The 25,327-nt window shown below is 38.1% G+C and overlaps 1 protein-coding gene across 3 annotated transcripts; it reads left to right on the plus strand.

Annotated features, from left to right (window-relative positions):
* Positions 1–240: 240 nt before the first annotated feature.
* Positions 241–25,308, plus strand: LOC131798243 (UDP-glucose:glycoprotein glucosyltransferase 1). 3 transcript variants are annotated; one of them, XM_066168565.1, is made up of 47 exons: positions 241–307; positions 907–1,046; positions 1,913–1,995; positions 2,800–2,918; positions 3,124–3,233; positions 3,413–3,587; positions 4,378–4,553; positions 5,217–5,317; positions 6,203–6,302; positions 6,384–6,444; positions 7,088–7,176; positions 7,540–7,603; positions 7,898–7,984; positions 8,099–8,158; positions 8,286–8,345; positions 8,743–8,828; positions 9,412–9,553; positions 9,780–9,911; positions 10,009–10,092; positions 10,444–10,518; positions 10,990–11,122; positions 11,520–11,618; positions 12,356–12,450; positions 12,916–13,149; positions 13,982–14,119; positions 14,202–14,303; positions 14,440–14,486; positions 14,719–14,817; positions 15,316–15,389; positions 15,678–15,706; positions 16,224–16,493; positions 17,129–17,180; positions 17,540–17,646; positions 17,766–17,851; positions 18,197–18,278; positions 18,880–18,968; positions 19,373–19,492; positions 19,780–19,864; positions 20,127–20,236; positions 20,466–20,538; positions 20,794–20,897; positions 21,734–21,790; positions 21,885–21,957; positions 22,275–22,316; positions 22,864–22,980; positions 23,973–24,129; positions 24,647–25,308. In XM_066168565.1, exons 1-47 carry the CDS (start codon positions 275–277, stop codon positions 24,679–24,681), a joined length of 4,686 nt encoding a protein of 1,561 aa, XP_066024662.1. In that variant the 5' UTR covers positions 241–274; the 3' UTR covers positions 24,682–25,308. The 3 variants fall into 3 exon arrangements, with proteins under 3 accessions (XP_066024662.1, XP_058971889.2, XP_066024663.1); XM_059115906.2 differs by having other exon boundaries at positions 19,397–19,492; XM_066168566.1 differs by having other exon boundaries at positions 12,359–12,450.
* Positions 25,309–25,327: the final 19 nt, after the last annotated feature.

Genomic DNA, 25,327 nt, shown 5'->3' on the forward strand with positions numbered 1-25,327 from the left:
CACGTCAGCATTACTCTCCCCCCCCCCGCCCCTTCCAGCACGAATGGTACCGAAAGGTCATTGTGAGGAAGTCCTGGCCCATGGATTAGTGGGAGTGAATGGATGGTAAATGGTAAATGAGAGATAAGTGGGATATCAGGAATGGGAATGAGCTCAATGGGACAGAAATCGTCTGGCCTCATCATCAAGTACGTTGGAAAGAAACTTTCTCCCACTCCCCCACATAAAATTAATGCCAGCGACGTGGTTACACTGCATTGGCTTTCTTTCCAAGATGGCGGCCAAAAAGTGTCTGAGCAACGCAGGGGTAGGAAATGTATTGATTTCTTTCTTTGTTGAAGGCTGAATCCTGACATATAAGATTGAATGAGTACATTGTTTACCGCTTGTATTTTATATGATTATGTTTAGTAATATTAGTTAAATGATCTGTTTTTTAAAACTCTTCAACAAATGTCAGTTATTCATGATCAGTTCGTAATGAAAGAAGACCGGCTAGCGTAAGCTTTATTGCCAGTCAGATTTTCGGTGATTTGTGCTCATTTTTTTTAACCTGAACCTTGCAGCCTAAGTTTTCCAACACTCATCTTAAATGAAGCTGTGTTTCTTTAAGTGATATTTTATTTGTTTGAAATTGATTGAAAAATGTGCTGCTTTAAATTAAGATTCACGTAATACGTACAACGTACATGTACATTGATGTAACCTTTGATTTTTTCATATTATGTAGCACATTCCGCCCAAATTTAATTTTTTTATGGGAACTTTTCGGACATAATCAACGCACGTACTGCAGTGAGGAGAATTTATAATCGCCAACGAAATTGTTCAACAAATTAGCGGAAGTTTCCGACTGCATGCACTTTCTACGTCAGATGATTTAAAACCCCTTTACTCTTTCTGCAGGTAATGTGTGCTACGGTGGCCACTTTGTTTACCCTTCTTTCGTTAGTCCACCAATCCTTTTGCAAATCAAGTAGCTCTAAATCAATAATAGCCTCTCTAGATGCAAGATGGGGATCGACACCTCTTCTGCTTGAAGCAAGGTTGGTTGAGAACAGGGTTAATTTCAAAATCAATCAGAATAAAAGCAAATAAAAACAGCATAACTCCCAGGATATTCCTAAGACTGGAGATATGAGAGCTCTTCTACAGCTACATAGAATGCTCTGGCTAAATATCACCAGCCTGGGCTAATTTATACTAAGACATTTAGTTGCTATGTAGCTTATTCTCTCAGAACTTTACACTATTCTTTCACTTCATGTCAATTTAGAATTGTATTTGTGCTAAATTTTATTATCTAAAGTAGTGTTACACACATTTATTTGAAAGTTGTTTAAAGGGTTCAGATGTACTCAGTCTTATAATAGTGTTTAGGGGGTAAGTTTCTAAGGAAACTGTGTTGCTGCTTCAGTGGGAGAGTAGAACAGGGTAATTTAGGGTGATAACGTAAATTGGCCACAATAAAGGGTTACAAGGCTGACTTTCGAGTGTTAACCCTTCGTCAGAGTGAGAAGGAAGGGCTTTGCTCTGATCAAGGGCTAATGCTCAAAATGTCAGCTTTGAAACCCTTTACGGTGGCCAAATTACATTTTTAATATCAACTCAGTTGATAATATCAAATTACCCTTTTGTAATAGTATTGCTACTTTCTTAGTTAGTTTTCACTTTTTGTTTGTGTTTTAGCTGAATGAATATAATACATGAATATAATGATAAGAAATTTTGAATAACCAGACCATGATACAAAGAAGGTGACACAAGAGGATCAAAAGGCTCCTCTGCAGACAACTGCACATTTCTGAATATTCAAGAAATTTTGGAAAATTGTCCCTCACTCTTTGGATAAGAGTGATAGGTACTGAAACGCAGCTCACCCTGGGAATAAGATGTTTTTTTTTAATTTCAGTGAATATTTAGCAGCAGAGAGTAATGAAAAATTTTGGAAGTTTGTGGATTCATGTCAAGATAAATCATTCAGTCATGATTTAGGTAATGAATGATTATTTTCTTTTGGTGTAATTATTGTGTGAAGTATACCAAGGAGCTACAATCAATGTCATGATAACAAAAGAATAAGATTCCTAATTTTTCAGTTCAACAGTTGATGTTATTTCATTGACTTAATCATGCAGTAACCTTTTAACTCCCATGAGTGACCAAGACAGAATTTCTCCTTACAATATCAATACAATATCAACCAGAGAAGTAACAAGAATAAAGAAAATTATCAATTTGGGGATAATTAGTTGATCCAATACTAAATTCTCTGAACTAACATTATAAGAATTGTATGGTTGACAGTAAGGAGAATTATAAATTTGATCTGAGAGTTAAAGGTTTAAAAGGCCTGGCTCTAGTTTTTCAAAGGTTGGATAACTCTATCTAATGGATAAATTGCTATTCATAGGGTAAGTGCGAACAAAATATACTATATGCTATCCACCAGATAGAGATTTGTTCAGTGGATAGCATTTCCCATCCTTTGAACAACTGGCACCTGGTTGTTACTTAACACTTTTTGCTATAACATCAACACACAGTTTCTCTATACCATTCTCTATACATTTCCTATAGTACTGACAAGGAGAATTTTAATAATCAAGAACTTTATAGGTTGGGGATCATTTCCTTTATTCTCACGACTCAATGTTTGATTCAGTGGTGATATACTATAAGGAGAAATTAGATGTGAGTCATTGAAGGGGTGTAAACAGTGAAAAGATGGTTTTTGAGCTGTTATCCACAGTGTTGAATAAGTTTTTAACGTTGTGTTTTACTCTATTTTGATTTCAGATGAATATAAACATGTTTTAAAAACTGCAGGCCAGTTGCTAGCTCCGATAGGTTTAAATTTCTTGCAATTCTCATTGTCACTGAGGTATTATTCCCCCAGGGTGGAACTGTTCAATAAGGTGAGATTTCAAAAAGGTCTGCTGAATAGTTTGTCATTTTCTTTGCTGTTGAGTATTTAGGTTTTTGAAACTTAGTTTGTAATCCAAAACTCATATTACAAAGCTGTTAGTACCATGGGTTGTTATGACTCTGCAGTGTGCATATCTACACTCAGGCATTTGAGCCTAACATTTTTATTTGGTATATTTTTCATTCTTTCATCAGGTTGCCCATGATCTCCCAGCACCAGACTGTGAGGCTTTTGTTCAGCTTGGCAGTAGCACAATATGTGACATTACAGAAGCTGTTTCTCTCATCAAACAAGCAGAAAACATGTATGTTTCTAGTTCTAATGCTCAAGTTTCAGATGCATGAGAAAAACAAATTGGCTTTCCGGTGAAAGAACATTGCTCTTTTAATTAAATTTCATATATATTGTATTCTGTTATTGGTAATTTTTAAATATTTTTTAGTCAAACATTTTGTTGTTGTCTTTTCTTCTTAATGAATATAGACCCTTGGTGCAGGGTTTTGAATTTGATCACCACTATCCTAAATCTGAAAACAACTCCATAGCTGTTGTGTTATATGGAAAGATAGGATCAGGATCCTTTTGGAGATTTCATCAGCAACTTGTAAATTTAGCAGAAAATGGTCTGGTGCACTATGTACTTCGACATTATATTGAGGTAGGAAAAGTCTGATATGATGAGCAATTTGTTTGGTAATAGGAGTTTGAATAACTTTTTACATTTAATTGGCTGCATTGGAGACTGAAACATGAGATTCTGCTTGCTGACTGAACAGATGGCAGTGAGAGGTCTTATAAGCAGTTGTAGACCAGTAATAAACCATTTTTCCAAATTGATATGATACTGAGTATGATACTGATGTTTTTCTTTGATATTGGTATTGATACTGTGAGGTCATTGAGGTAACTGGTAAGTCACATGATTTGATTGATGAAATATAGGGTCATCTTGCTCTGTTAAGTTTACAGTGTTCACTTCTCTACAACTGCATCAACAAAACAGTCAAGAATTTAAAACCAGATTAAGGATGTACTAAAGTAGAAACTCACAGTTATTGATGAGTTCACTCTTGCAATGCTCACATGCCACTTAAAATGGCACACTGTAGTGCTCATTGCCCAAACTCGAGCTCAGAGTCTTTTCAGCTCTTTATTGGCAGTTAGAGGCAGGTGTGAGCCAGACTGTGCTGGCCGGTCATGTGCAGGATCAAAACCATTGATACTTTACGCCAGTATCGGTGTTTTCTGATCAGACGTTGGTATTGATGGTATTTAGTATTTGGTATCAGTGTCAGCCCATCCTCAGACACAGGCTTTTAATGGAACCTCTGTGCTAGCCCTTTCCTTGTCTAAAGTGACCAAAAAAGGATTTTCTCCTCACAATATCAAATCTACATTTACTCAGAAATTGCCCTAAATGTAATTTTGTAACTGGTCTTATCACTTAGTCATCATCAGAGAGAAAAATGAGATTATCAGGATATGGTGTGGAACTGGCTGTCAAGAAAACAGAGTACAAAGCCATGGATGACAGTAAAGTGAAAGATGATGCAGAAGGAAAGGTACAGAAACAAGAGGAAGAAGATGACGATGAAGTTGAAGGATTCCTCTTTGGAAAGTTAAGGTTTGTGCAACTATATGCAATGACTTAAGTTTGCCATTGATAGTGGGTGTTGCCTAATAGCTAACCACTGAACTCTGAATGGATAAATCAAGAAATGGCCAGAGACACTTTGTTGTGTCCTTTCTGTGTCCTGTGTCCTATCTGTACCTCTCTCTATCCAGGAGTGTAAATGGGTGCTAGAGAACTTTCTAGGAACCTTACAAAATGCAAAGGGTTTGTCTGTGATGAGGAGATGCTGTGGCATAGTGGTTAGTGTCCTGCTAACTCAGGGACCTTGCAATGTGGGTTTGAGACCTGGTTGATCATTGTGTTGTGTTCTTGGGCTGGACAAAGTACTCTCTCTGTCCATGGGGTACAAACACGGAGAAGCAAATTGTTAGGGAAACCTGAGGGAATGATGACAGGCATCCTATTTAGGGGGGGTAACTGTACCTTTAGCCACTTCATTCTATGAGACAGGAAAAAAAAAACTTTGGCTTTGGTGATGGTTGGAGTGTGTGCAGACTTCACATATCTTTAACAGAGTTTGCTTTTATGTCCTTCATCTTGATGGTCTAAAACACCTCTGACCTCAGTTAGAATCTTTTTTATCAGATTATTCATAGAGTAAATTAAAAAATATAATTTTGTTATCACACTCTACAAACTGATATTTACTCATAGGAAACTCTATCCAGACCTAAAAGAAAATCTTGATCAGTTCAGGGCACACTTAAAGGAAAGTGCACATGAGATGGCTCCTTTGAAAGTCTGGCAATTGCAAGGTATGAGGAGTTTTATTAAAATCAGGCCCCAAATATAAAGGCAGTGTATCATGTCACCGATGTTGTAATCATTAGACAGTAATTGGTACCAAAGACTGAAAAGTCACTTAGTAAAGACTAAATCACGGTGTAATAATTAACCAGTAATAACCTTCCCACAGTATCAGGAAATCTGCAAAAAGGACAGAAGATGCTAGTTCTCAATTTAGGACACTACAGCCTGATTTTAGACATTGCCTTCTGATTTTAGACACTGCTGTTTGATTTGAGACACTGCTGTCCAATTTTTGACACTGCTGTCCGATTTTAGACACTGCTGTTCAATTTTAGATACTTATATCTGATTTGAGACACCAGAGTCCAATTTTAGACAACAGAGTCCAATGTTAGACACTAGTGTCCGATTCTAGACACTGGTGTCCAATTTTAGACACCAGTGTCCCATTTTAGACATAAGTATCCAAATGTAGACATTAGTGTGTATGATCTTAGACAGCAGTGTCCAATTTTATACAGTGGTGTCCTACATTAGACATCAGGATCTAATGATTTTAGACACCAGTCTGATTTTAGACTATTTAGACTCTTTAGTGTCCAATATTTGACACTACTGCCCTGAATAGCTCAAAGTGAAATTATGAAAAAAATATTTCTAGTAGTTGCCTTCATAATAATTTCATGTCAACAAATGAAGGGTTGCTTGGAACCCCACAGCACTATTAAAAAAAGAACAAATGCTCCCTGTGTTTCTAACAGGAATATAAGACAATTTGGTTGGAGAATCCACAGAAATCACTTACTTTTCCATGAATCCCATTCAACTTTGACAGATAATTCTGCTCAAACCTGGTAGGGTGAGATTTTTTTTTTTATTTTTACCATCAGATCTGAGTTTCCAGGCAGCACAACGGGTCATGTCCTCTGAACCACAAAGAGCTTTGAAAGTGCTGAGAGACATCAGTCAAAATCTTCCCATGCAAACCAGGTTTGTAGGAGACATCTTCTTTCATTTCTGCAGTTTTCGTTTTCTTTTCGTTGATTATTTACTTGTTATTTTCAATCCTAGATCATTAGTGAAGACAAAGGTTAAAGAAGAAATGAGGAAAGAGATCAAACTTAATCAAAAGGTTAGTAGTTTAAAAAAATTATTTTCGTCCTTGTGGCAATATACTTTTATATTTACGTGTTCTTGTTTACACCTAGGATTTCCTGAACGATTCTGTAAGGCCGACCAAATTAAGTAAAAATTCGCTACAGAAATCATCTGTCACTGTGTTCTACGTGTGTATCGCTTCCAATCTTAAAACAATTCATTTTCTCTCAATGGTGACCTGCACAAATTCAAATCAAAGAGATATTCCAAAATTGGTTTTGGTGTCCCATGCTGCAACCTTTCTTCACGTCATGTGTAGATAATCTGTAACTTTTTGCAGGTTTAGTAGCCCTGGTTAGGTAATGGGGATTTGAAAAAAAAAAAAAAATCCGAACATCTTGGTCAGGTGTAATATTTTGCTTAACGCAAAAAGTGGAACACAATTCTCTTGCTTTCTTATATGTGAATTAGAGTCATGTTCTGTTTCCTCATTTAGTCCCTGGTTTTCAAGTTTATTGCACTGGCCGAAAAAGATCAAACAGATACAAAATAATTAGGAACTATAACATTCGGATGCAAAATTTGTTGCAAAGTTGCCATGTAGTTACCCCCTCAGACCACTAACCATCAGTCCAGTGTCTATGCATCTAAATGTTTTTTGCTCCATTTTGCTTTAGCATTTTTCACAATTTGGACTGGATCCTGGAGACAGTGCTTTGTTGATAAATGGCCTTCTGGTCCAAGTGGACGATCTTGATCCTTTTCAGTGAGTATTTGATCATTTATGGGTCACAGGGAAACCAGAGATTATTATTTCACTTTCAACTGGTAGCATTAAAGTGCTGGTCGCTGAAAGTAAATTAATTATTTCTTTCGCATCGACGTCCAGGTCCCAGTTGTTCGAAGGGTGAATAACGCTATCTACTGGCAAATCTCTATTCGGTGGATATCGCAGTGCGTTTTGTTAACACTTATCCTCTGGATAGTGATTCTTCTGTTGGATAGTATTACCCGCCCTTCTAGGCGGTCATAAGTTTGAACCCTGCTGCCGTATGAATGCTGGCAGAGCAGTTTTTGGAGCTGTTGTCCGTATAATTTATAAAATTTGATCAAGATTTGTATCTTGTAGTTTGTTAGATTTGTTACGTGGTGAAGCACTAGCGATTGACAGACTCTCTTCCCTGGGCATCAAGGTAGGGTAGATGAAGATACTCTTGTGTCATCTAAAATACATTTTATTTTCAAGATATAAAAAGTATGTAATCCAAACTGAGTCTCTGGCACAACCTTTTGACATGCTCCTGTGTCATCTAAACTACATTTTCAAGATATAAAAAGTATGTAATCCAAATTGAGTCTCTGGCACAACCTTTTGACATGAAGATCTGCAGTTCGATTGCTCGTGATGGTCTCAGGTTTTTTTCTTTGTCCTATTCTCCTGACAAGACAATTGACATCTTTTCTTCGTAACGATGTTTTTTCTTCAGGGTGAACCTCTCGGTAAACTTGTGTCTCTTGCCTCTCAACCAGAGCATGAATCATTTGTTTTGGATGCAAGACACGACTCCATTGTGGTAAGTCTATGTGAGTTATCGATATTGCTTTGTCGCGATGCAAAATGTAATTTTTAAATTTGACTTCCTTGTAAATAGTCTGGTGACTGTATTTGCTTATTTTATCATCGCTAGTTTATAAACGACCTTGAAAAAGATCGGCAGTATTGGGGTTGGCCTTCTGAACTGCAGGAGGTAAGTACTGAAGGTCTGCTTCTGTGTTCCTCTTGCCTGTTGTTGTTGTTGTTGTTGTTGTTTTCAACCTGTTTGTCTTTCAAAAACCTGCTATTTAGGTTTTATTTTCTCCTGTTTTTGTTGACAGATACTACGACCAACCTTCCCTGGGATGATGCGCTATATTGCCAAGAACATATTCAATTTGGTAATGTTGTCTGCTGTGCTATATTTCGATAAGAAAGCTGATAGTTAGTAAAACTGTAATGGAGTGTAAATCGCAGTGTTTTATTAGGCTAAGAATCAAGGATAGAAATTCCTGTAAGATTAAATCAGGTGAAGCACGTTAAACTACCAAGTCAGGGTATATAAAAATAGAAACTTTACAAGATTGTAGCTGTATATACAACAAAGTACTTAAATGGAAAATGAGCAATCGCCATACATGAAAGACTGAAGAACTAGTTTTAAATCTTAGTCAGATGATTTTACCTTGATGTTGACGGCACTCACAATGTTTAAGCATGTTACATGTATGTTCATTGAAATTACTAAGCATTTCCGTGGAAACGCTTCGTAATTTGGACTTCTTGTTTTCTTTCAAGGTTCTGTTTGTCAACCCTTTAGATGCCCAGAGTATCGAACTGATCAAGGTTGTCAATGAATTGCTTCAAAATTCGTTTCCAGTCAGGTACTTTGTGCAGTTTTATATACACCCGTAATAAGGTTACTGTGCTATGAGTTAAACAGCTTACGATATCGTCATATTAACGACGCTTTTTACAGCTAATCTTGTTATACTTCGCTCCGCATTTGTAGTCTTCGAAGGTCTGTTGGGTTTGTCATCTGCGTGAAAGCTGCGTTTAGTCACAACACATTCGCCAAGTTATACCCACTTTTTCTGCAATACGAGTCTTCAACCAGCCCCATAAGAACAAAATGTAACAATTTTAGTCATATTTTTGCTCTCGGAATTTTACCTAATGACTTTTGCTTTTATCAAAAGCTTTTTCCACCGCTGCCTACATTCTTTCTGTTGAGCTCAGTTTACTTCGTGGGTGAATAACGAAATAGCGTAGAGACTTTCCATGACGTGTTTTCTTACAACACTGATCCGAACGTGAGTTTGCTAAGCAACAATGCGAAAAAAAAAAATGGCAAGCGACCAGGCAACAAAACTGATAGAAAGGGAAATAAAAGCCAAACAAGAAAAGCAATGACAAGAACTAAACCGAACAGAAATAACTTAAGTTTTGCATTCATGATATTCACAGAATTGGTTTGTCACTGGTTGCCGATGTTCCCCTGGATGCCGAAGTCGACGCTAAGACTAATGCAGCTGTAGGAATTGCCAGAGCATTTAGCTTCATCTCATCTGAGAAGGACTCGCGAGAGGCATTTGATTGGCTTCTTAAGGTCAGTGGAACAGTTGTTGATTTTTGTGGAAATGGTTTTGAATTGTTTGACTTTAGACATGTTATTCTCAATACTGAAGTCAGCGTGACTGTCGTCGCATTAATTTTTCAATATTATTCAACTGATTTGTTTTGTTTCGATTGATAGTTTATCTTGAGGATTTTATGGTTAGCTTGTGCTTGTCATATTTTTCATGAGATTTAAAATCATGATCTTTTGTGTTTAGTTGTATGATAATTTGGCGGAAGGCGATGTGCCGACTGCGGACAAGGTTTTAACTTCATTTACATCATTATTTGGCAAAGATGATGCTGAAGAAGTGTTCGGAGAAGGCTCTGAGTACGACGAAAATCGAAAGGTAAAACTTCTGGCGATTTTAGAGTATGTGATATGAACTCTGTCGTTATGGAGGTCATGAGGGTTTCTTTTCTGATGAAAGCCGTGTTGCTTTTTAGTCTTCTCAACGTTTCTTTGACAAGACAGGATTCCATCAGTTGCCTCAAGTTATCCTTAATGGTGTGCCCATCGACAGCGAAGAGGTTGGTGATCCTTCGGTACAATGTTGTTAATTGCCTATTGTCGGCTATAAAAAGCGTAGCCCTTGTTTTGATGATTTGATTCATCTTTGCTCCTGTTTGAATGTGGGTGCAAACTTGCACGTAATTTAATAGAGTATCTTCTTGTAAGATGTTTTTTTTTGATGAGTTGTGACAGAAACCTTCGGAAGTCATGCCTGGAATCTCGACAATCTTTGGCGATCGTAGCAACACCTTCGTTAATTTTGGAAGTTACTAGAAATTTATGGAAATGCTAGTGACATGGATAGGTATATTTTTTACGTTAGACTTGCTTCACAGCGAAATATGTACTAAAAAAGACGTTTCTTTCAGTTTGAAAATCTAGATGAAGCAGTTGTGCGGGAGGTGATGGTTCAAACAGGCCCCATACAACATGCAGTGTTTTCGGTAAGACAAAATTACTGTTAGCAATTTGGAAAAAATGCTAGGCAAGATTATTTATCTAGACAGATTAGACACTGTGAACTAACTGGTAAGGACAAACTAGTGCGTTTGTTTTTTTTGGTATTTTACGACTTCAACCCGAAGTGTAACTGTGATTATATGAATAAAGGGGGTAAGTTTCTAAAGAAACTGCGATGCTGCGTCTGGGGGGGAGGGGGGGAGGGTGGGGCGGGTAGTACAAGATAATTTAGTATTATCAACTGATAATGTACATTGACCACCGTAAAGAGTTTATAGAACTGACGTGTCGAGCGTGGCTCTTGGTCAGACTGCGAATATCACATCCTCAACTCTAATTCAACTTTGTTGGTGTTCTCTTTGAATAGATGTTAACTGTTAGAGCTTGTACGGTTTGTAGCAGTGAAAGAGTCAGCAAAAGATCCTCACTCAATTGTTTCTTTGTTGGTTTTGTAGGGTTCTGTTTATCGCTACTCCAGTGTGTATGAATATGTCATGAGTCTACCAAACGTGGTATCTCGAGTTAATAGCATGGTTCAGTCCATGGAGAGACCTTATGTTGACTTGACTGGTGGTCAGTTAAGTACAGGTAAGCAAAAAAAACAATAACAACAACAACAACAGCAGCAACAATAACGCAACAACAAAAAACGGGAAAACGGAGTGACTACAGACTTCTCAAAAAATAAACCCAAAAAAGAAACATGATCTGTGTCGGTGTTTGACTTGCGCTGTCTCAAAAGTCATATCATCCACTCCGAGTCTCAGAGACTGAAAAGAGAAAAGTGAGAAGGAAGGCTTATCATTAGCCTCCTTTTGAAATTAAACTCGCGGTTAAACAGGCCTGTTTGCAAAAATCCCCCCCCCCCCAAGTGTTTTTTAACATCTCCGCAGTTCTCTTTACTGAACAGAAATTTATGAATCGTTAGGAAAAATGTAAATGTTAATTATTTTATTATAAGACCTGCTTGTTTTCTGTTTTACAGATGAGGATATTAATAATCCTGAAGTGTTTGCTAAGCTTGATAGTTCGCAGATGGCTTCCGTTGTTGCCAAGGAACTGAAGTACTTCACCAAACAAGGAGGTAATATTGTATTTGATGGTAACTATGTTTAAGAGAATGAGAATCTGGAACAAGGGGAAGTCAGTGGTGATAGTGATTATGATGAAGTTAAGGTTGGAGAACGGGACCAGGATATGAACAGAAGGTGAGGGCGAAGGTAAGAATGGAAATGGGCAAGATGAGGAGAGTGAAGAAGGGTGACGATCAAAGTGAGACTCTATTAGACGGAAGAAGATAGGAGGCCATAGCAATGAAGAAATGGATGGAAGAAGGATACGGACGAGGGTTGAAGAGGTGGACTGAGGAAGGAACGTGATGGGGATGGATGAGGGTGAAATGGAGATTAAGTTAAGGGTGAAGAATAAAATGACGATAGGCTGACGATCATGGAGATAACTATGGGGAGAAGGGTGGGGCTGGAGTTGCCATGATGACATTGATAATCATTGGTTGTAAGGAAACTAAATAACTGTGGTGAGAGGAAAAGCTGTGGAGATTGATACCACTAAGACCTTACATTACATTCAAGCGTTCTTTTATTTTTTCTGGGACATAAGGTTTTTTTTTTTTACACTGATGATTTTTTGCATCTCGAAATTAGAAAAGGTCGTGAATTGTAACAGATTAGCTAACTATGAATTCTAAATTGGTTCAAGTAAATGAACTTATTTTGTAGTGACCTCCACTTTGACACGAAGCCTAAGTTACCAGGTAGTTAGACTGACACTGTTTGGTTGTGGTTTTGTTTTGTTTCATAGAAGAGCTTAGTTTAAAACCTGTGACTAACTGGGTTATTGCTGACTTGGCCAGCAAAGAAGGAAGAGTGTTGGTCAGAGCAGCCCTCCAACAAGTGGTAAGTCACTACTTCAGTGATTGTTACCACCGTAATGTTTCAAAGAAGGATCGGAGTGATCTAGTTTCTAGCCATGTAACTCTTGTTATATGATGGAGCTCTTAAGACTGAGCGATAATGATTCACAGTCGGCCTTTCAAAAGAAGATTTTATTTGAAATAAGAAAATCTTAGACCATCATCTTAACTAAACCGTGACTTTGTCCAGGAAGAGCTCAACCAAGCTAAAACATAATGTAGCTTAGGTTTTTGCAAAGAACATACCCCATTGCGTCATTAAAAATTACCAAGCTTTTTGTATAATAGGAACGACGTTGAATTGATTGCTTATTTTACGCCTGAGGTTTCGAGCAAAACTTGCTTTATTTTCTCAAAGAACTACTTGTACTCCGCGGAAAATAAAATTGACTTTGAAATTTATGGAAAACTCGCCTTTTCCAGTTCTGAAGAATTGTTTCCTTCGCAGAAATCATCTTCAAGTGCAAGGGTGGGGCTCATTCACAATCCAGCTATAAAACATACGGATGATCGCCCAGAATCACTTCAGATCGCCAGAACAGTGGAGGCTGTATTGTCTTCAAAGAGTCACGTTACGCCAGCAATGTTGAAATTCATGGAGAATTTGCTGGATGAGAGCAACGACTTTGATAAACTGTCTTCAGATGCCAAAGCAATGGCAGACCTTTTGGCGAAAACACCGGTATGTGTGATTGGCAGCATGAATTTTGTTTGCCTTCAATCAACGAGGAACCACAGAATTTTAAACTAATGAGATAGAAAAGCAGACAAATTAACTATTTTACTCCCAAGATCTCATTAGCAATTATCCTTACTGTCTACAATACAGTTCTCATGTTGTTAGTTTGGAGAATTTGGTATTGGATCAGCTAACAATCCCTTGATTGATATTTTTTGTTATTCTCATCACCTGTCTGCGTGATATTTCATTGATGATGTGAGGAGAAATTTTGTTGTGGTCATTCATGGGATTTAAAGGGTTAAATATTAAACCAGAATGAGCGAGGCTCTCTATGGATACAGAGGATTAACGAGGCTTGCAAATCATTAATGAACTTTGAAAATCAAGGCGTAGTTTTTGCGATGCACGAAGTAGCACAGTTTTAACAAAATGGATAGGAAGGTAAAGGAGCCAGTCAAAAAAGGATATGTTTGAAGAACAATGGGTTGATGCCAGATTTGAATCACATGACGAAATTTGCAGCTAACGCCTGAAAGAGGAATCGATCCTGTTTAAATTGGTTTGAAGAGGTTGGACGAGCTTTTGTGTTTTTTTAACATTGACGGAGTGATGAATCGAAGCAAATTAGAATTGAGGGAAAGTATTACTCTTCTTTGAAGAGGAAGTTAAAGATTGGAGGTATCATACATTATTTTGTGCCGAGCTGATTGTTTTATATCCTGTAGCCTATAAAACACAGTTTGTTACGATGTGCGACACATTTTGTCCTTTTTGTCAGGGAAGTTGTTTTGATGTAAATTAGTTGATTATATACATTTGTCTCTATCATCAGGGTTTGAAATTAGAAGCTATACAAGCAAAGTTATCAGACGGGGAAACCTTCAAAGGCAAGCTGTTCTCACATCAGCATTTCTGCACAGGTGTTGTTAACCTACTTCCCGGTCAACCTGCTGTTATAACCAATGGAAGAGTAAGTGTGAAGCGGTGAAGTTCTTTGCCTGTTCTTGCCCTAGTCTGCACAGTTCACTTCAGCTGAAATGTTGTTTCAACAGGTTCTTGGTCCACTTGCTGGAAACACGTTGTTCACAGAGGATGACTTTAAACTTCTTGAGAACTTTGACATGGACTTGTATGCTCGCAAAGTTAGAGACCAGGTACGATCCTTTAAAACGCTTTAAGATAATTTAGTGTGTAAACCAACTAACTACACGCGAAAGCCACATTTGAAAAATAATTGCGTAGCCGTTTGGCAGAGTCAGACTTTAAGTTTGCGGATCTGTTTATCAACAGATTGATGAAATGACATTTGATGGTTTGTCTGCGGATGATGATACAAGGTAATTTGCATTTTTTCCTGAAATGTTTGCGAGCTAGGGTTTAGACGTCAAAAACGTAGTATTTAATTTTGTTGACAGGGTCGATGAACCTTGTAGAGTTTGCTCCGCTCCCAATATGAGGCTTGATAACCCAGTTTATAGCAGCACACAGCTAGAATTCTGGAATTATACAATGCATGACAGTTATCCAGTTAAGAATAGCGTTCTCAATGTGTTTTTGTCTCGTTTTCAGTGAATTTAGAAGTGACATCATCATGAAGGTATCCTCTGCGCTGATCTGTCGAGATAAGAGATCTCGTCAGCAAATTACTATAAAAGCCAGTGAACACAGGTAGGGAAGTGAAAAGAGGCGTTACCTTGAAACAGAAATGTTATTAGAATTGTTTCTGCCCTGTAAATAGAATAAGAAAGTTAGTAGGTTTTGAGCTTGGTAAAGAGCTCTTGTCACGAGCGTGAGATAAAGAAAAAATTCTCAGTCCCCATGAGGAATCGAACCTCAGTCCTTCGTTTCTGCTTTGTCTTAAGAAGAAGTTGGTGCTAAGTTGTGGCACGATTGTGGCGCTTTGTCGCTTGTTTTTGAGTTTTGTCTTCTGCTTTTTATCCCACCGAACTATCATTTTTTACAAGTTTCATTAAAAATAATGAAGCTTTGCTCAACGCAAAAGAATTGCAACATGTTTTTTTTTTCATCCAACGTGTACGACCACATAAAAGTGAAAAATTTAATCTAATTGAAAATGTTTACAAAACGTGATTGCGTGCGCTGCTTCAATGCACTAGTCCCGCTCCAAACGGCCTTCCAAACAGTGAAGTGTGTCTCCTTTCTTAGTGTCATGAAAATCGAGCCGAAGCAAGACGGAGCCAGTTTTGATGTGGTGGTAGTTTTGGATCCTCTGTCTCAAGGTACTGTTGGTTTCGTTACATTGTTTTTGAAAATTATCGTTACAGTTCCAACTCCACTTAGTTACAAAGCCCACTTGCAACAATACTTTTCCAAAATTTACACTTAAATAAGTGATACAGAAACAGAGTAAGAAAGACTGTAGAAATTATTTTAGTGGACGAAGTAACTATCATTAAAAATCATTGTGTGGAATTTGCTACTAAAACTGTACGCGTGATCGGTTTTTGTCCTCTTGCATTTCTCATCGATATCGGTTGATTTATTTCCTATTTCTCTTTTCTTTACAGCTGCTCAGAAAATTGCACCGATACTGATGGTAAGTTTGAGCTTTCTTTTTTCTTTCACTTTCACTAATGGGTGAAATTATTAAGGAACTAAAGCGCGAACAGCTGAGTATCAACAAATCAACCGACCAATTCAGGCCAATTATATATTTTAATAAGTAGTTAAAACTGCGTTATTTAAGGTGGTTTGGAACAATTTTTTTGCCCTCTGCCCGGCCATCTTCAGAGCGCGCAAAAACCAACTCACCGCCTTTGCATTTGAAGGATGCTCACACTTGTGGTAACCGAAGGATTGAAGTTTGTATTAGTTAGCTTGGCATGGCAATCTCTATAATTGCGCTAATATTATAGGATAATCCTGTTAAACAGCCTTTGGGGACGGTCACGGAAATCCTAGAACTTTTCGTTCGACTTCAGGGTTTTGATTTTTTTGGGATAAGGCCTCGCTCGGAGGAATTTAGAGAAAAATATTTTTGAAAGTGTTTGGTAAGCAAATAAATATCTTGGACAGTGTTAGCAAATTTTCTTTCATGTTGTTCTTTCCTTCAGGTCCTTCAAAATGCTACAAACGTCAACATCAAGCTTGCCATGAACTCTCGTGAGAAGCTCTCCGAGTTGCCTCTTAATCGTTTCTACCGATATGTATTAGAGCCCGAAGTCACATTTAATGAGGACGGCACCATCACAGAGGGGCCAGCGGCGGTGTTCTCTGATATGCCACAGTCAGTTCTTCTTACCATGAATATGGACACACCTCTGGGGTGGATGGTAGAGGCAGTGTACTCTCCTTACGATTTAGACAACATAAAATTACAAGAGGTGAGGATTGACCTTTTAAGTTAAATTTGTACGTAAGAATTGTTTGGGAGATACTGGTTAGCTCGCTCTCACTGTAGGGACATTTAGCAGTCAGAACGGAAACGCCGAAGAAGACGTCAATTAACAAGTGAATTTTTCAATTGATTTTAGTTAGAATTTCGCGAATAGCTGGATGTATTTACCGTCTCTTACGGCGCCACACCTCAATTTCAGGATAACGTATGAGAGCAGCATTGAGCCCCAGCAGCTGTTGTTGAAATGACAAAAGGCCGAAAGGTGGCAAGGGAAGGATTCATATTACAAGAGAAAAAGAAACGCTTATATCAGTTCCGCACGTTTATCTCTATATCCGACCTGCGCTTCTTTTAGCATCTAAAATCTACGAACGTATAACTAGCCGATCAACCTTACTATTTCACTTAATGTAAAAAATTTCAAGGAAAAAATTGACAACAAATAAAGAAAAGGGTAACATTAGTAATTTGGTAAAAAGAAAATCGTCTGATGATCCTACAAAAACTGATGATTCCTGTCTTGGCTCAGCTATTTGGCACATACTGGTAGAGTGTGTTGATTGTTTTGTCTTGTCTGATCTAATCCTTAAACTGACACATGTGTTGTTTCTGTGTATTCAGGTAGAGAACCAAGTACAAGCAAAGTTTGACTTGGAATATATCTTTATTGAAGGTAAAAAGGTTAACTTGTTAATGAAATACTGGCAAAGCTTCGCGTTTGAAGTCAGTGACATTCCTATCACTTGCTCTTGTACAGTAGAATTTGAGAAACAGTTGAATAAGCTTGAAGACTAGAGGATGAAGTTGCACTCTTCAAAGACACTGATGATTAAAGATTCAGGCCATTTGTGATTGTTTAAATTTCCTTCAAATTGCAGTGGCAATTTTACTTGTCGAGAATCAGTTCATATACCACTCCTAGAGCCTGTTTATTCCTTTACCCAAAGTCGGAGTTTTCGTCAAAAATAAATCTGGGAACCTTGGCCTTTTTTCTGCTTTCTCCTTTGTTAATATTTCCTTTTTCGTCGATAGGACACTGCTCCGACTTTCACACTAGACAGCCCCCCAGAGGACTGCAATTTACCCTCGGTACTCCGAGAGACCCTGCCATGTTTGACACGATTGTCATGGCAAATTTGGTAAGACCTACAGAACTGTGTTGGCTAAAACTCGGCTTTTCGCCTTTATTTGCTGGAAAACGAATCGTTAGCTTACTAAGTTAATTTATTGTTGTACCAAATATTTGTGCATTTAACAGGGATACTTTCAGCTCAAGGCTTATCCTGGCGCCTGGTCTCTACGGGTTCGAGAGGGAAGATCAGCTGAAATTTACGAGATAGAAAGGTAATAGGCTGTAAAGAAACATGTACGTCACTATTGTGCTCTATGCATTGAATTGACAAAAGGCGAGGCAGCCATTTTGAAATTTAGCGCTCCTGCTATAATCACCTCGCGCGAAGTGATTAAAGCGAGGTATGGCGTAATCCTCGACCAATTAAAGCGCATCTCTGCAATCAACGGAGTAATTACACTTAATTCAGATATACTTTGATTGGCCTCTTAAGCTTCTTAAGCCTGGAAAATGAATGAAACCCAAGGTAATATCCTTCAATCTCTATTCTGTTCAATCGCTAAACGTCGGTTGGGTAGCTTTTTACTGAAGACAACTGTTAATTTTCATACTTGTAGTGTTTCTGGAAGCACAAAGGAAGACGACGGCCATTTTACTGTCGTCATTGACAGCTTTATTGGAAAACTGCTCAAAGTAAAGGTAAGAGTGACTTCATGGAAAAATTTTCGTTTGGAAAAATGTATTCCGTAAATATCATAGGAGGGTTCCCTCTCTTAAATGTCCTACGTGTTTATCCCTCAGTGTAATTACAAGTTTAGTTTTATATCCTACCTCTATCCAACCAGGCCTATGTAACAATAAGATTTCTGTCGCGTGGTAGATGATGAGGGCGAAGTCCGAATCAACTATGACCCCTAGGAATCGGGAGAGAATTATCTCATTGTTTAAATTGGTGTAAATCCGCCTGACATTCAAAGCTTAAAAGCAAGATAAGCTCCTGTTTTTCTTCTGTTTACAAGTGCACATTATTAGACCTTTCACTTTACTTACTGTCTTCACGAATTAGATAGCGCCGGAGTAGCATATAGAACGCCAGTAGATTTATACCAAAAAGGAATATGAGCGAAGTGTCAGGGAAAGTTGACAAAATGCTAAGGGGGGGTGGGGCTGTTCTGGAGCATTATCACCTCAAGAGGAGTAGTCAGAGTAATTTAAGTCGCTCTATCCTTTGGAAACCGGGATAAACTGCGCTAGTTGTGGGTAATTGGCTCTGGTTGTTTACTGTTAATGATATGTTCAGGTCAAGAGAAAACCAGGCATGGAAGGGAAAGATCTGCTCAGTGATTCTGACAGCGCGTCGTCGGGTGGTATCTGGGACTCTTTATCAAGGTAATCTATTTTGCCTTATATCGCCTGTTCCCTTTGTGAGATTTTTGAAAGCGAGCAAGGTAACGCATTAATCCAATTGCATAGAAAGATAGTTGTCTGGTTTAAGAATGCGACTTGAGCAGCTATATAAGAGTGTCATATTCGTTTGAATCATTAACCGTCCTTAAATCGACTCCTTTATGGCTAGTTATGCAAGCCTCGTGATCCTAACAGTACACTTGGAGTAATGCTTACTTGCTTGCTTGCGATGTAAAAGTATGACCTGCAAAAACGTTTTCTTCCCTCTTTATTCAACAAAGTGTCGTGATATTCAGGCTTAATAACGAGATTCCATAAAAAATGTGTTTAGTCGATTTTTGTTTCCCTTGGTCGTTAGCGGCATTTATGTTAATAACCAGAAACAGAGCTGTATTTTCCTTTTTAAATAGCATGGTTGGCAGTGAAACTAAAGGAGACGTCCCCAAAGATGAAACCATCAACGTTTTCTCCGTGGCGTCCGGTCATCTCTACGAACGTTTTCTGAGGTGAACAAAAGGAAGCTCTATTGATATTTTTACTTGTTTTCTTGTGTCTGCTTTATACATTATGTCATAATTATGTGAAAGGGAGAGGCGGACGGAATCTTCGTGAACGGCCCGACCTATCTCAGGCCGAACATTTGATCGTATGACCAAACTCTTTTTCACAAGTAAACGTGAACGTGGTCATGACCTATGCGTAAGCGTGATCGTGAATGCGAGCGCGGGTGTAATCATGATGGTGAGCGCGATCGTTAGCGTGATCATGATTATTGTTAATTTCTTTCTTCCAGAATCATGATGTTGACTGTTATGAAGAATACCAAAAATCCGGTGAAGTTTTGGTTCTTGAAGAACTTCCTGTCCCCAACTATGACGGTAATGATTAATGATTTTACTTCCGATCTAGTGAATATAGCATGGTCTTTAAAAGTTTGAAACTTGATTATTAGTGAAGAGTTAAAAAAGTGATGTCTTTGGAGTTCATTTGTTTTTCTTGACCAGAGAAAACGTACCACTAAAGCGGTACTTTAGGTTTTGTATATGTACGTTGATAAAAGTATATTGTCTTGTGCGTTTAGCCTTCGTCCAAACTTTAGCCTTAAAACTGGCAGTCACCTTTGTTGTACTTACTTTCTAGGCGTTTCTACCTCACATGGCCGAAGAATATGGCTTTGAGTATGAACTTGTTCAATATCACTGGCCTCACTGGCTTCACGCACAAACGGAGAAGCAGAGGGTCATCTGGGGGTGAGGACAACTCTCTTTTCCATCCTGGAAAAATCCTCTCCTTGTCCTTTTTATTCTTATCAAAACATATTGTGCATTTTCTTAGTTACAAGCTGGCTCAATTACTTTTTCAAATTCTTTTAAGATAAGTTCAGAACCTTTGCATTTGCCATGATCTTCCAGTGTTTGGGACATTTCATCGCTTCCGAATTAATCATACTTTTTAAATTTCCTATTTCGTGACTTTTAGATACAAAATCCTATTTCTGGATGTACTATTTCCGCTCCACGTGAAGAAAATTATCTTCGTAGATGCAGATTTAGTAAGTATTTTTCAACCTTTAAATGGTGCATTAGGTGTGTTATCTCGTTCAGTCCTGACAACTCCTCACTCTACAGTTCCATTTTTTGTTATGGTTTGTTTGATTCGTGGGGACGCTGTATACAATTACTCTTCTTTTTTTCCTTTTATTTCAATTGGCGGTGCCATCATTTCCTCTTTTTATGAAGGCTTAGTGATTTGTTAATTTATAAGTGATGATTTACTCGCTATATTTGTGATTGTTTAACGTTTTCAGATAGTAAGAGCTGACTTAAAAGAGCTGAATGAAATGAACTTACATGGAGCACCCTATGCATACACGCCTTTCTGTAGCAGCCGCAAAGAGATGGATGGCTTTAGGTAAATTACAATTTATTATATCTTGTTTTCTCGTATGTTTGCCTCTGCTCTTATTAATTGCTATTGCAATAAATTTCGTGATATTAGAATCATTTTCCCGGAAAGTATTTAGGCATAAAACAGAGCTCAAATGAGCGTTCATTTATATAACTGTAACGTCATCAATAATACAAGGAAAGTGGTTTTGCGGTTTTTTCCTAGATTCCCCTCGCGGTTTTTTCCCAGATTCCCCTCCCACTAACGTTTTCGTTTGTTAAACAAACGCTAAGTGAGCGAGCTTGGAAATGAAACTTTTCCTCAGCCTTACTTTAAAGACAAAACATGCATTAACGTCGATCGGAAGGGATTTGTGACAGAGAAGTTGTGATCATTTGACGCCTGCGTTCTCTTAACCATTTGACCTCTTTGACTAACATCTAATTTCTCCTTACAATATCACCCTTGAATCACACATTAGGGTCATGAGAATAAAGGAAATGATCACCAACTACAGAAGCTCTTGATTGTTAAACAAATTCTCCTTTTCAGCTCCTTGGGAAATGTACAGAGAACAGAATGGAAAATATACATACTGATGATAAGGCGTGAAGGGTCAAAGCCTCTCCCTTCACTACTTACCACTCAACATTACATTACTTCATACCCGGTGTTCTAAAATTGCCCGATCTAAACATTGTTTTCGAACAGCTCTGTTTACGATGCCATCGCAGGTTCTTCCAGAGGTGAAGCCGCAGTGACAAAAAAAAAAAAAAAAAAAAAAAAAAAAAAACACTTCCAAATTTTTATTGAATTAAATTTATCGCAGCTGATGCCATAATACATTTGTGTTCCTGCAGGTTTTGGAATGTTGGTTACTGGAGAAGTCACTTGGGTGGAAAGCCGTATCACATTAGGTGAGGAACAGCCTTATAAGTGACTGCAGTTCAGTTAGAGTTATAATAGCCGATGTTATTCCAACCTTTTACTTTTATTCTCTGTCTATTGTAGTGCGTTGTACGTCGTAGACTTGGATCGATTCAGGCGACTGGCCGCCGGCGACAGGCTAAGAGGACAGTATCAGGCGAGTTGATACTACCCCTAGACAAAAAAAGTACCCAATGACAAGTGAAGAATTGATTATAACAGGTTAAATGCAAATAGCGTCTCTGCAGAAAAAAACCAAAATGAAAAAATCAAGGTTTCGAGGTAGTTTGAACTCCGAGCCTCTCGGCAGCTCAGTTGGTGAAGCATTAATTTTATCCGCGAAAGGAAGTTGCGAGGCTTCATATCAGCCTGGGTTTTTTTACTTTGTCCTTAGTTTGTGTTTATTTTTATTTCCTTCTTTAATCGACGTTCGAAGACGACATCCAGTTAATTTGTTTGTTATTTGTTAATCAGGGCTTGAGTCAAGATCCCAACAGTCTTTCTAACCTCGATCAGGTGAGATATAGATTATCCAGTTATATTTGACTTGACAAATGTAAACTTCGATGCTGTTGCTGTAGAGCAAACGCCATTAGGAATTAAATCAAGGATCTAATTGAAATCATCATCCTATGAGCTGGACTAAGTCATGCATACGCATAACAATTTTAAAGATGGACGCTAAAATTAAGACATCCTAAGAACTGCGGTGAACAGGAATATAATTTTCCAACAGTGCAAAGAACAGTGGACGCCGGCGTCATTTCGGAGGAAATTACGATTCGGTGTTGATTCTCCTTCGCGATTGTCGAAGTGGCAAAAATTTTTATTTTAAAAACATTGGTAATTTTATTTATTTTGGGAATCAGGAATAGAGAGTATAAGTATACCTTCAATTAAAGATGGCTTTGCTAATTTTTTTTAGTCACAGAGTAAGACTCTGACGATCGTACAGACGAAAATACGAACGGACGAACAGACCTTCTCACGGATGGAGCGACTGACTCCAAATTGCTTCAGTTAAACTTTACCTCCTAGCATTTCTAATTCTTAATCTCTACAGGACTTACCTAATAACATGATCCATCAAGTTCCCATCAGATCCCTCCCTCAGGAGTGGCTGTGGTGTGAGACGTGGTGTGATGATGAGTCATTGAGCACAGCTAAGGCGATCGACTTGGTATTGTATTCTCGTTTCGGGCAATTTTCAATTTAGTGTTGGACTTTGTTGGTTTTCCTTTACTTCGATATGTGATTTGTCAAGAAAATTCGCGCCACCGATTCTCAGCTGATAAAATGCGAAACTAAAACCAACCCGAGTTTTCCCGCGCTTTAGGCCGATTGCGTATTTTGACTTTGGTTTCTTGGTGGCTCATTGTGTGTGTTTTCGTTGTCCTGACTGGCCGTTTGGTTTACGACACTCAATTGAAATGTGTTCAGTGTTATTGAGCTAGAGTTTAGTTCATGTTTGTTTTCTTCTTTCTCTTTGTATCTGTTCGTTTGTTCCTTTTATTTTTTTTTAATTTTTTTTTTGAGGAAAACGATATCCATAAAGGGCTATACCGAAACACCGTTTCTTTTGAATTGATGCAATTAGCAATAAGTAATAAGCAATAAGCTATGATGATTTCAGGTCCTATTTTCAAGTACTCGTTTCAGTAGTGATCTTAGTTGCGAGGATCTCTTAATTTCATCTCTTCACCGCAGTGCAAATATATGAATTTCATATATCTAAAATCATCATTCATCACTTGGATGGTTTATTTGGACCCAACATATTGACTAGCTCCCAGTTGGCTTGTTAGATCAGTTGGTAGAGCGCTGCACCGGTATCGCAGAGGTCATGGGTTCAAATCCCGTAGGGGCCTGAATTTTTTTCCGGTCCTATTTTCAACTACTCGTTTCAATAGTGTTCTTAGCTGCGAGGATCTCTTAATTTCAAGCAATAAGGTAGTTTAAGAATAAAAATGGTTCAAACTGGTGCTCTGGTAAAGTTGAGTCACAACTGGTAACAGCTATATGGAAACCGAGTCAGAAAAAGGGCCAATTTTGCATTCATCCATTTATTTCTTCGTTCACTCCTCGCTCAGTCATTCATTTACTCTTATCGTGATCTATCTAGTAGTTCGTTAGATTGCATACTCATCTACGCTTTGTTTAAAATTCCATCAGTGTAATAATCCCTTGACAAAAGAACCTAAGCTGCAAGGCGCTGTGAGGATCGTCAAGGAGTGGCCTGATCTGGACAATGAAGTAAGAAGACTACAGGAAAGAGTAGCTGCACAGAAGCCATCTTCAAAAGATAGCCAAGAGTCAACTGAGCCAACAGGTAGAGTAAATGCATTTTCGCGTACTGACGCATCAAGTGCTGTGGCTGTGTGGCCGCTAGCTCTTGCCAAAGGTGCTACGCTTAGATTCAGGAAAGGGGGTTTTCCAAATTCACGGGTTAGCTGTAGCCAAAGCTTTTCCTACCCCACCACCCCTTATGATAATAGTTTTAGTGAAGAAAAATCGTTTGTCTCACAAGTAGTAATTTCTGATGAGGTTCGCGATGTTTCGACTGCATACTCCGAGTCTTCTTCGGCGGACTTTTCTATTGGAACATAAAGTTCACCTGTGATTTGCTGGTATGCAACAGCTCTGATTGGTGAATTTCAAAACAATCTTCCCTTAGTGGCCCGCTGTCATACGGCCATCCTGTTGTTGTGTAATTACTTTTGCGATTATTAGTATTATTCATGTTATTATTATTATTATTATTATTATTATTATTATTATTGTTACAATTGTTATACTTTTGCGTTTATTTTTGACTGCAGAATTTGCTTACCCTTCCTATCTTTCAGACACGCCAACAATCAAGGACAAGATAGAACTATAGTTCCTAAAAATTCCTTTCATGGACAAAATATATTTTCGTTCTTACTCCCCCCAACCCCCCCCCCCCCAAAAAGAAAAGAAACAGTTAAATTGCATTGTGAAATCCACGAACTTTTGTGTGATAGCTACAAGATGTTTTCCACCATATGCGTCCTTTTTGCCCCATTGATTGGTTATTCCATTGAGAACTTGCGGAATAATGTCTGGTAATTAGCTCCCTAAACGCACCCTTTCGGGGAAAATGCCTTACTGCAGTACCATTTTTTGCTTTCTTTATATGCTTAGTTCTTTTGTGTTAGAGGTAGTTTGGTGCAATAGTAATAGAGAGTTAGTTTCTAGTGAATTGTTTTCAGTTTCGACCAACCGTTTCGTTGTTCTTCTAGCTAGTGAGTGCTGCTCCCTTGCAGAAACTTAAGATCGTTTTCGTGCTACAAGATAGTTCTCTTAGTCCAATGGCACCTTGAGAAGGTTTGATGATGCACAAGGCATCCATCAACAGTTCTTAAGCCTTTGACTCTTGTGCATATTTCACATAGTATTTCTTACTTTACTGAATATTCTCCCTTATAAATAAAGATGTGGGCTTGTTATTTAAAAATGTGGTAGTTAAGCTTTATATGAAAAGAATTGCTAGAAACTCAAATAAA

This window comes from Pocillopora verrucosa, chromosome 6 (genome assembly GCF_036669915.1).
Source record: "Pocillopora verrucosa isolate sample1 chromosome 6, ASM3666991v2, whole genome shotgun sequence".
Taxonomy (NCBI): domain Eukaryota; kingdom Metazoa; phylum Cnidaria; class Anthozoa; order Scleractinia; family Pocilloporidae; genus Pocillopora; species Pocillopora verrucosa.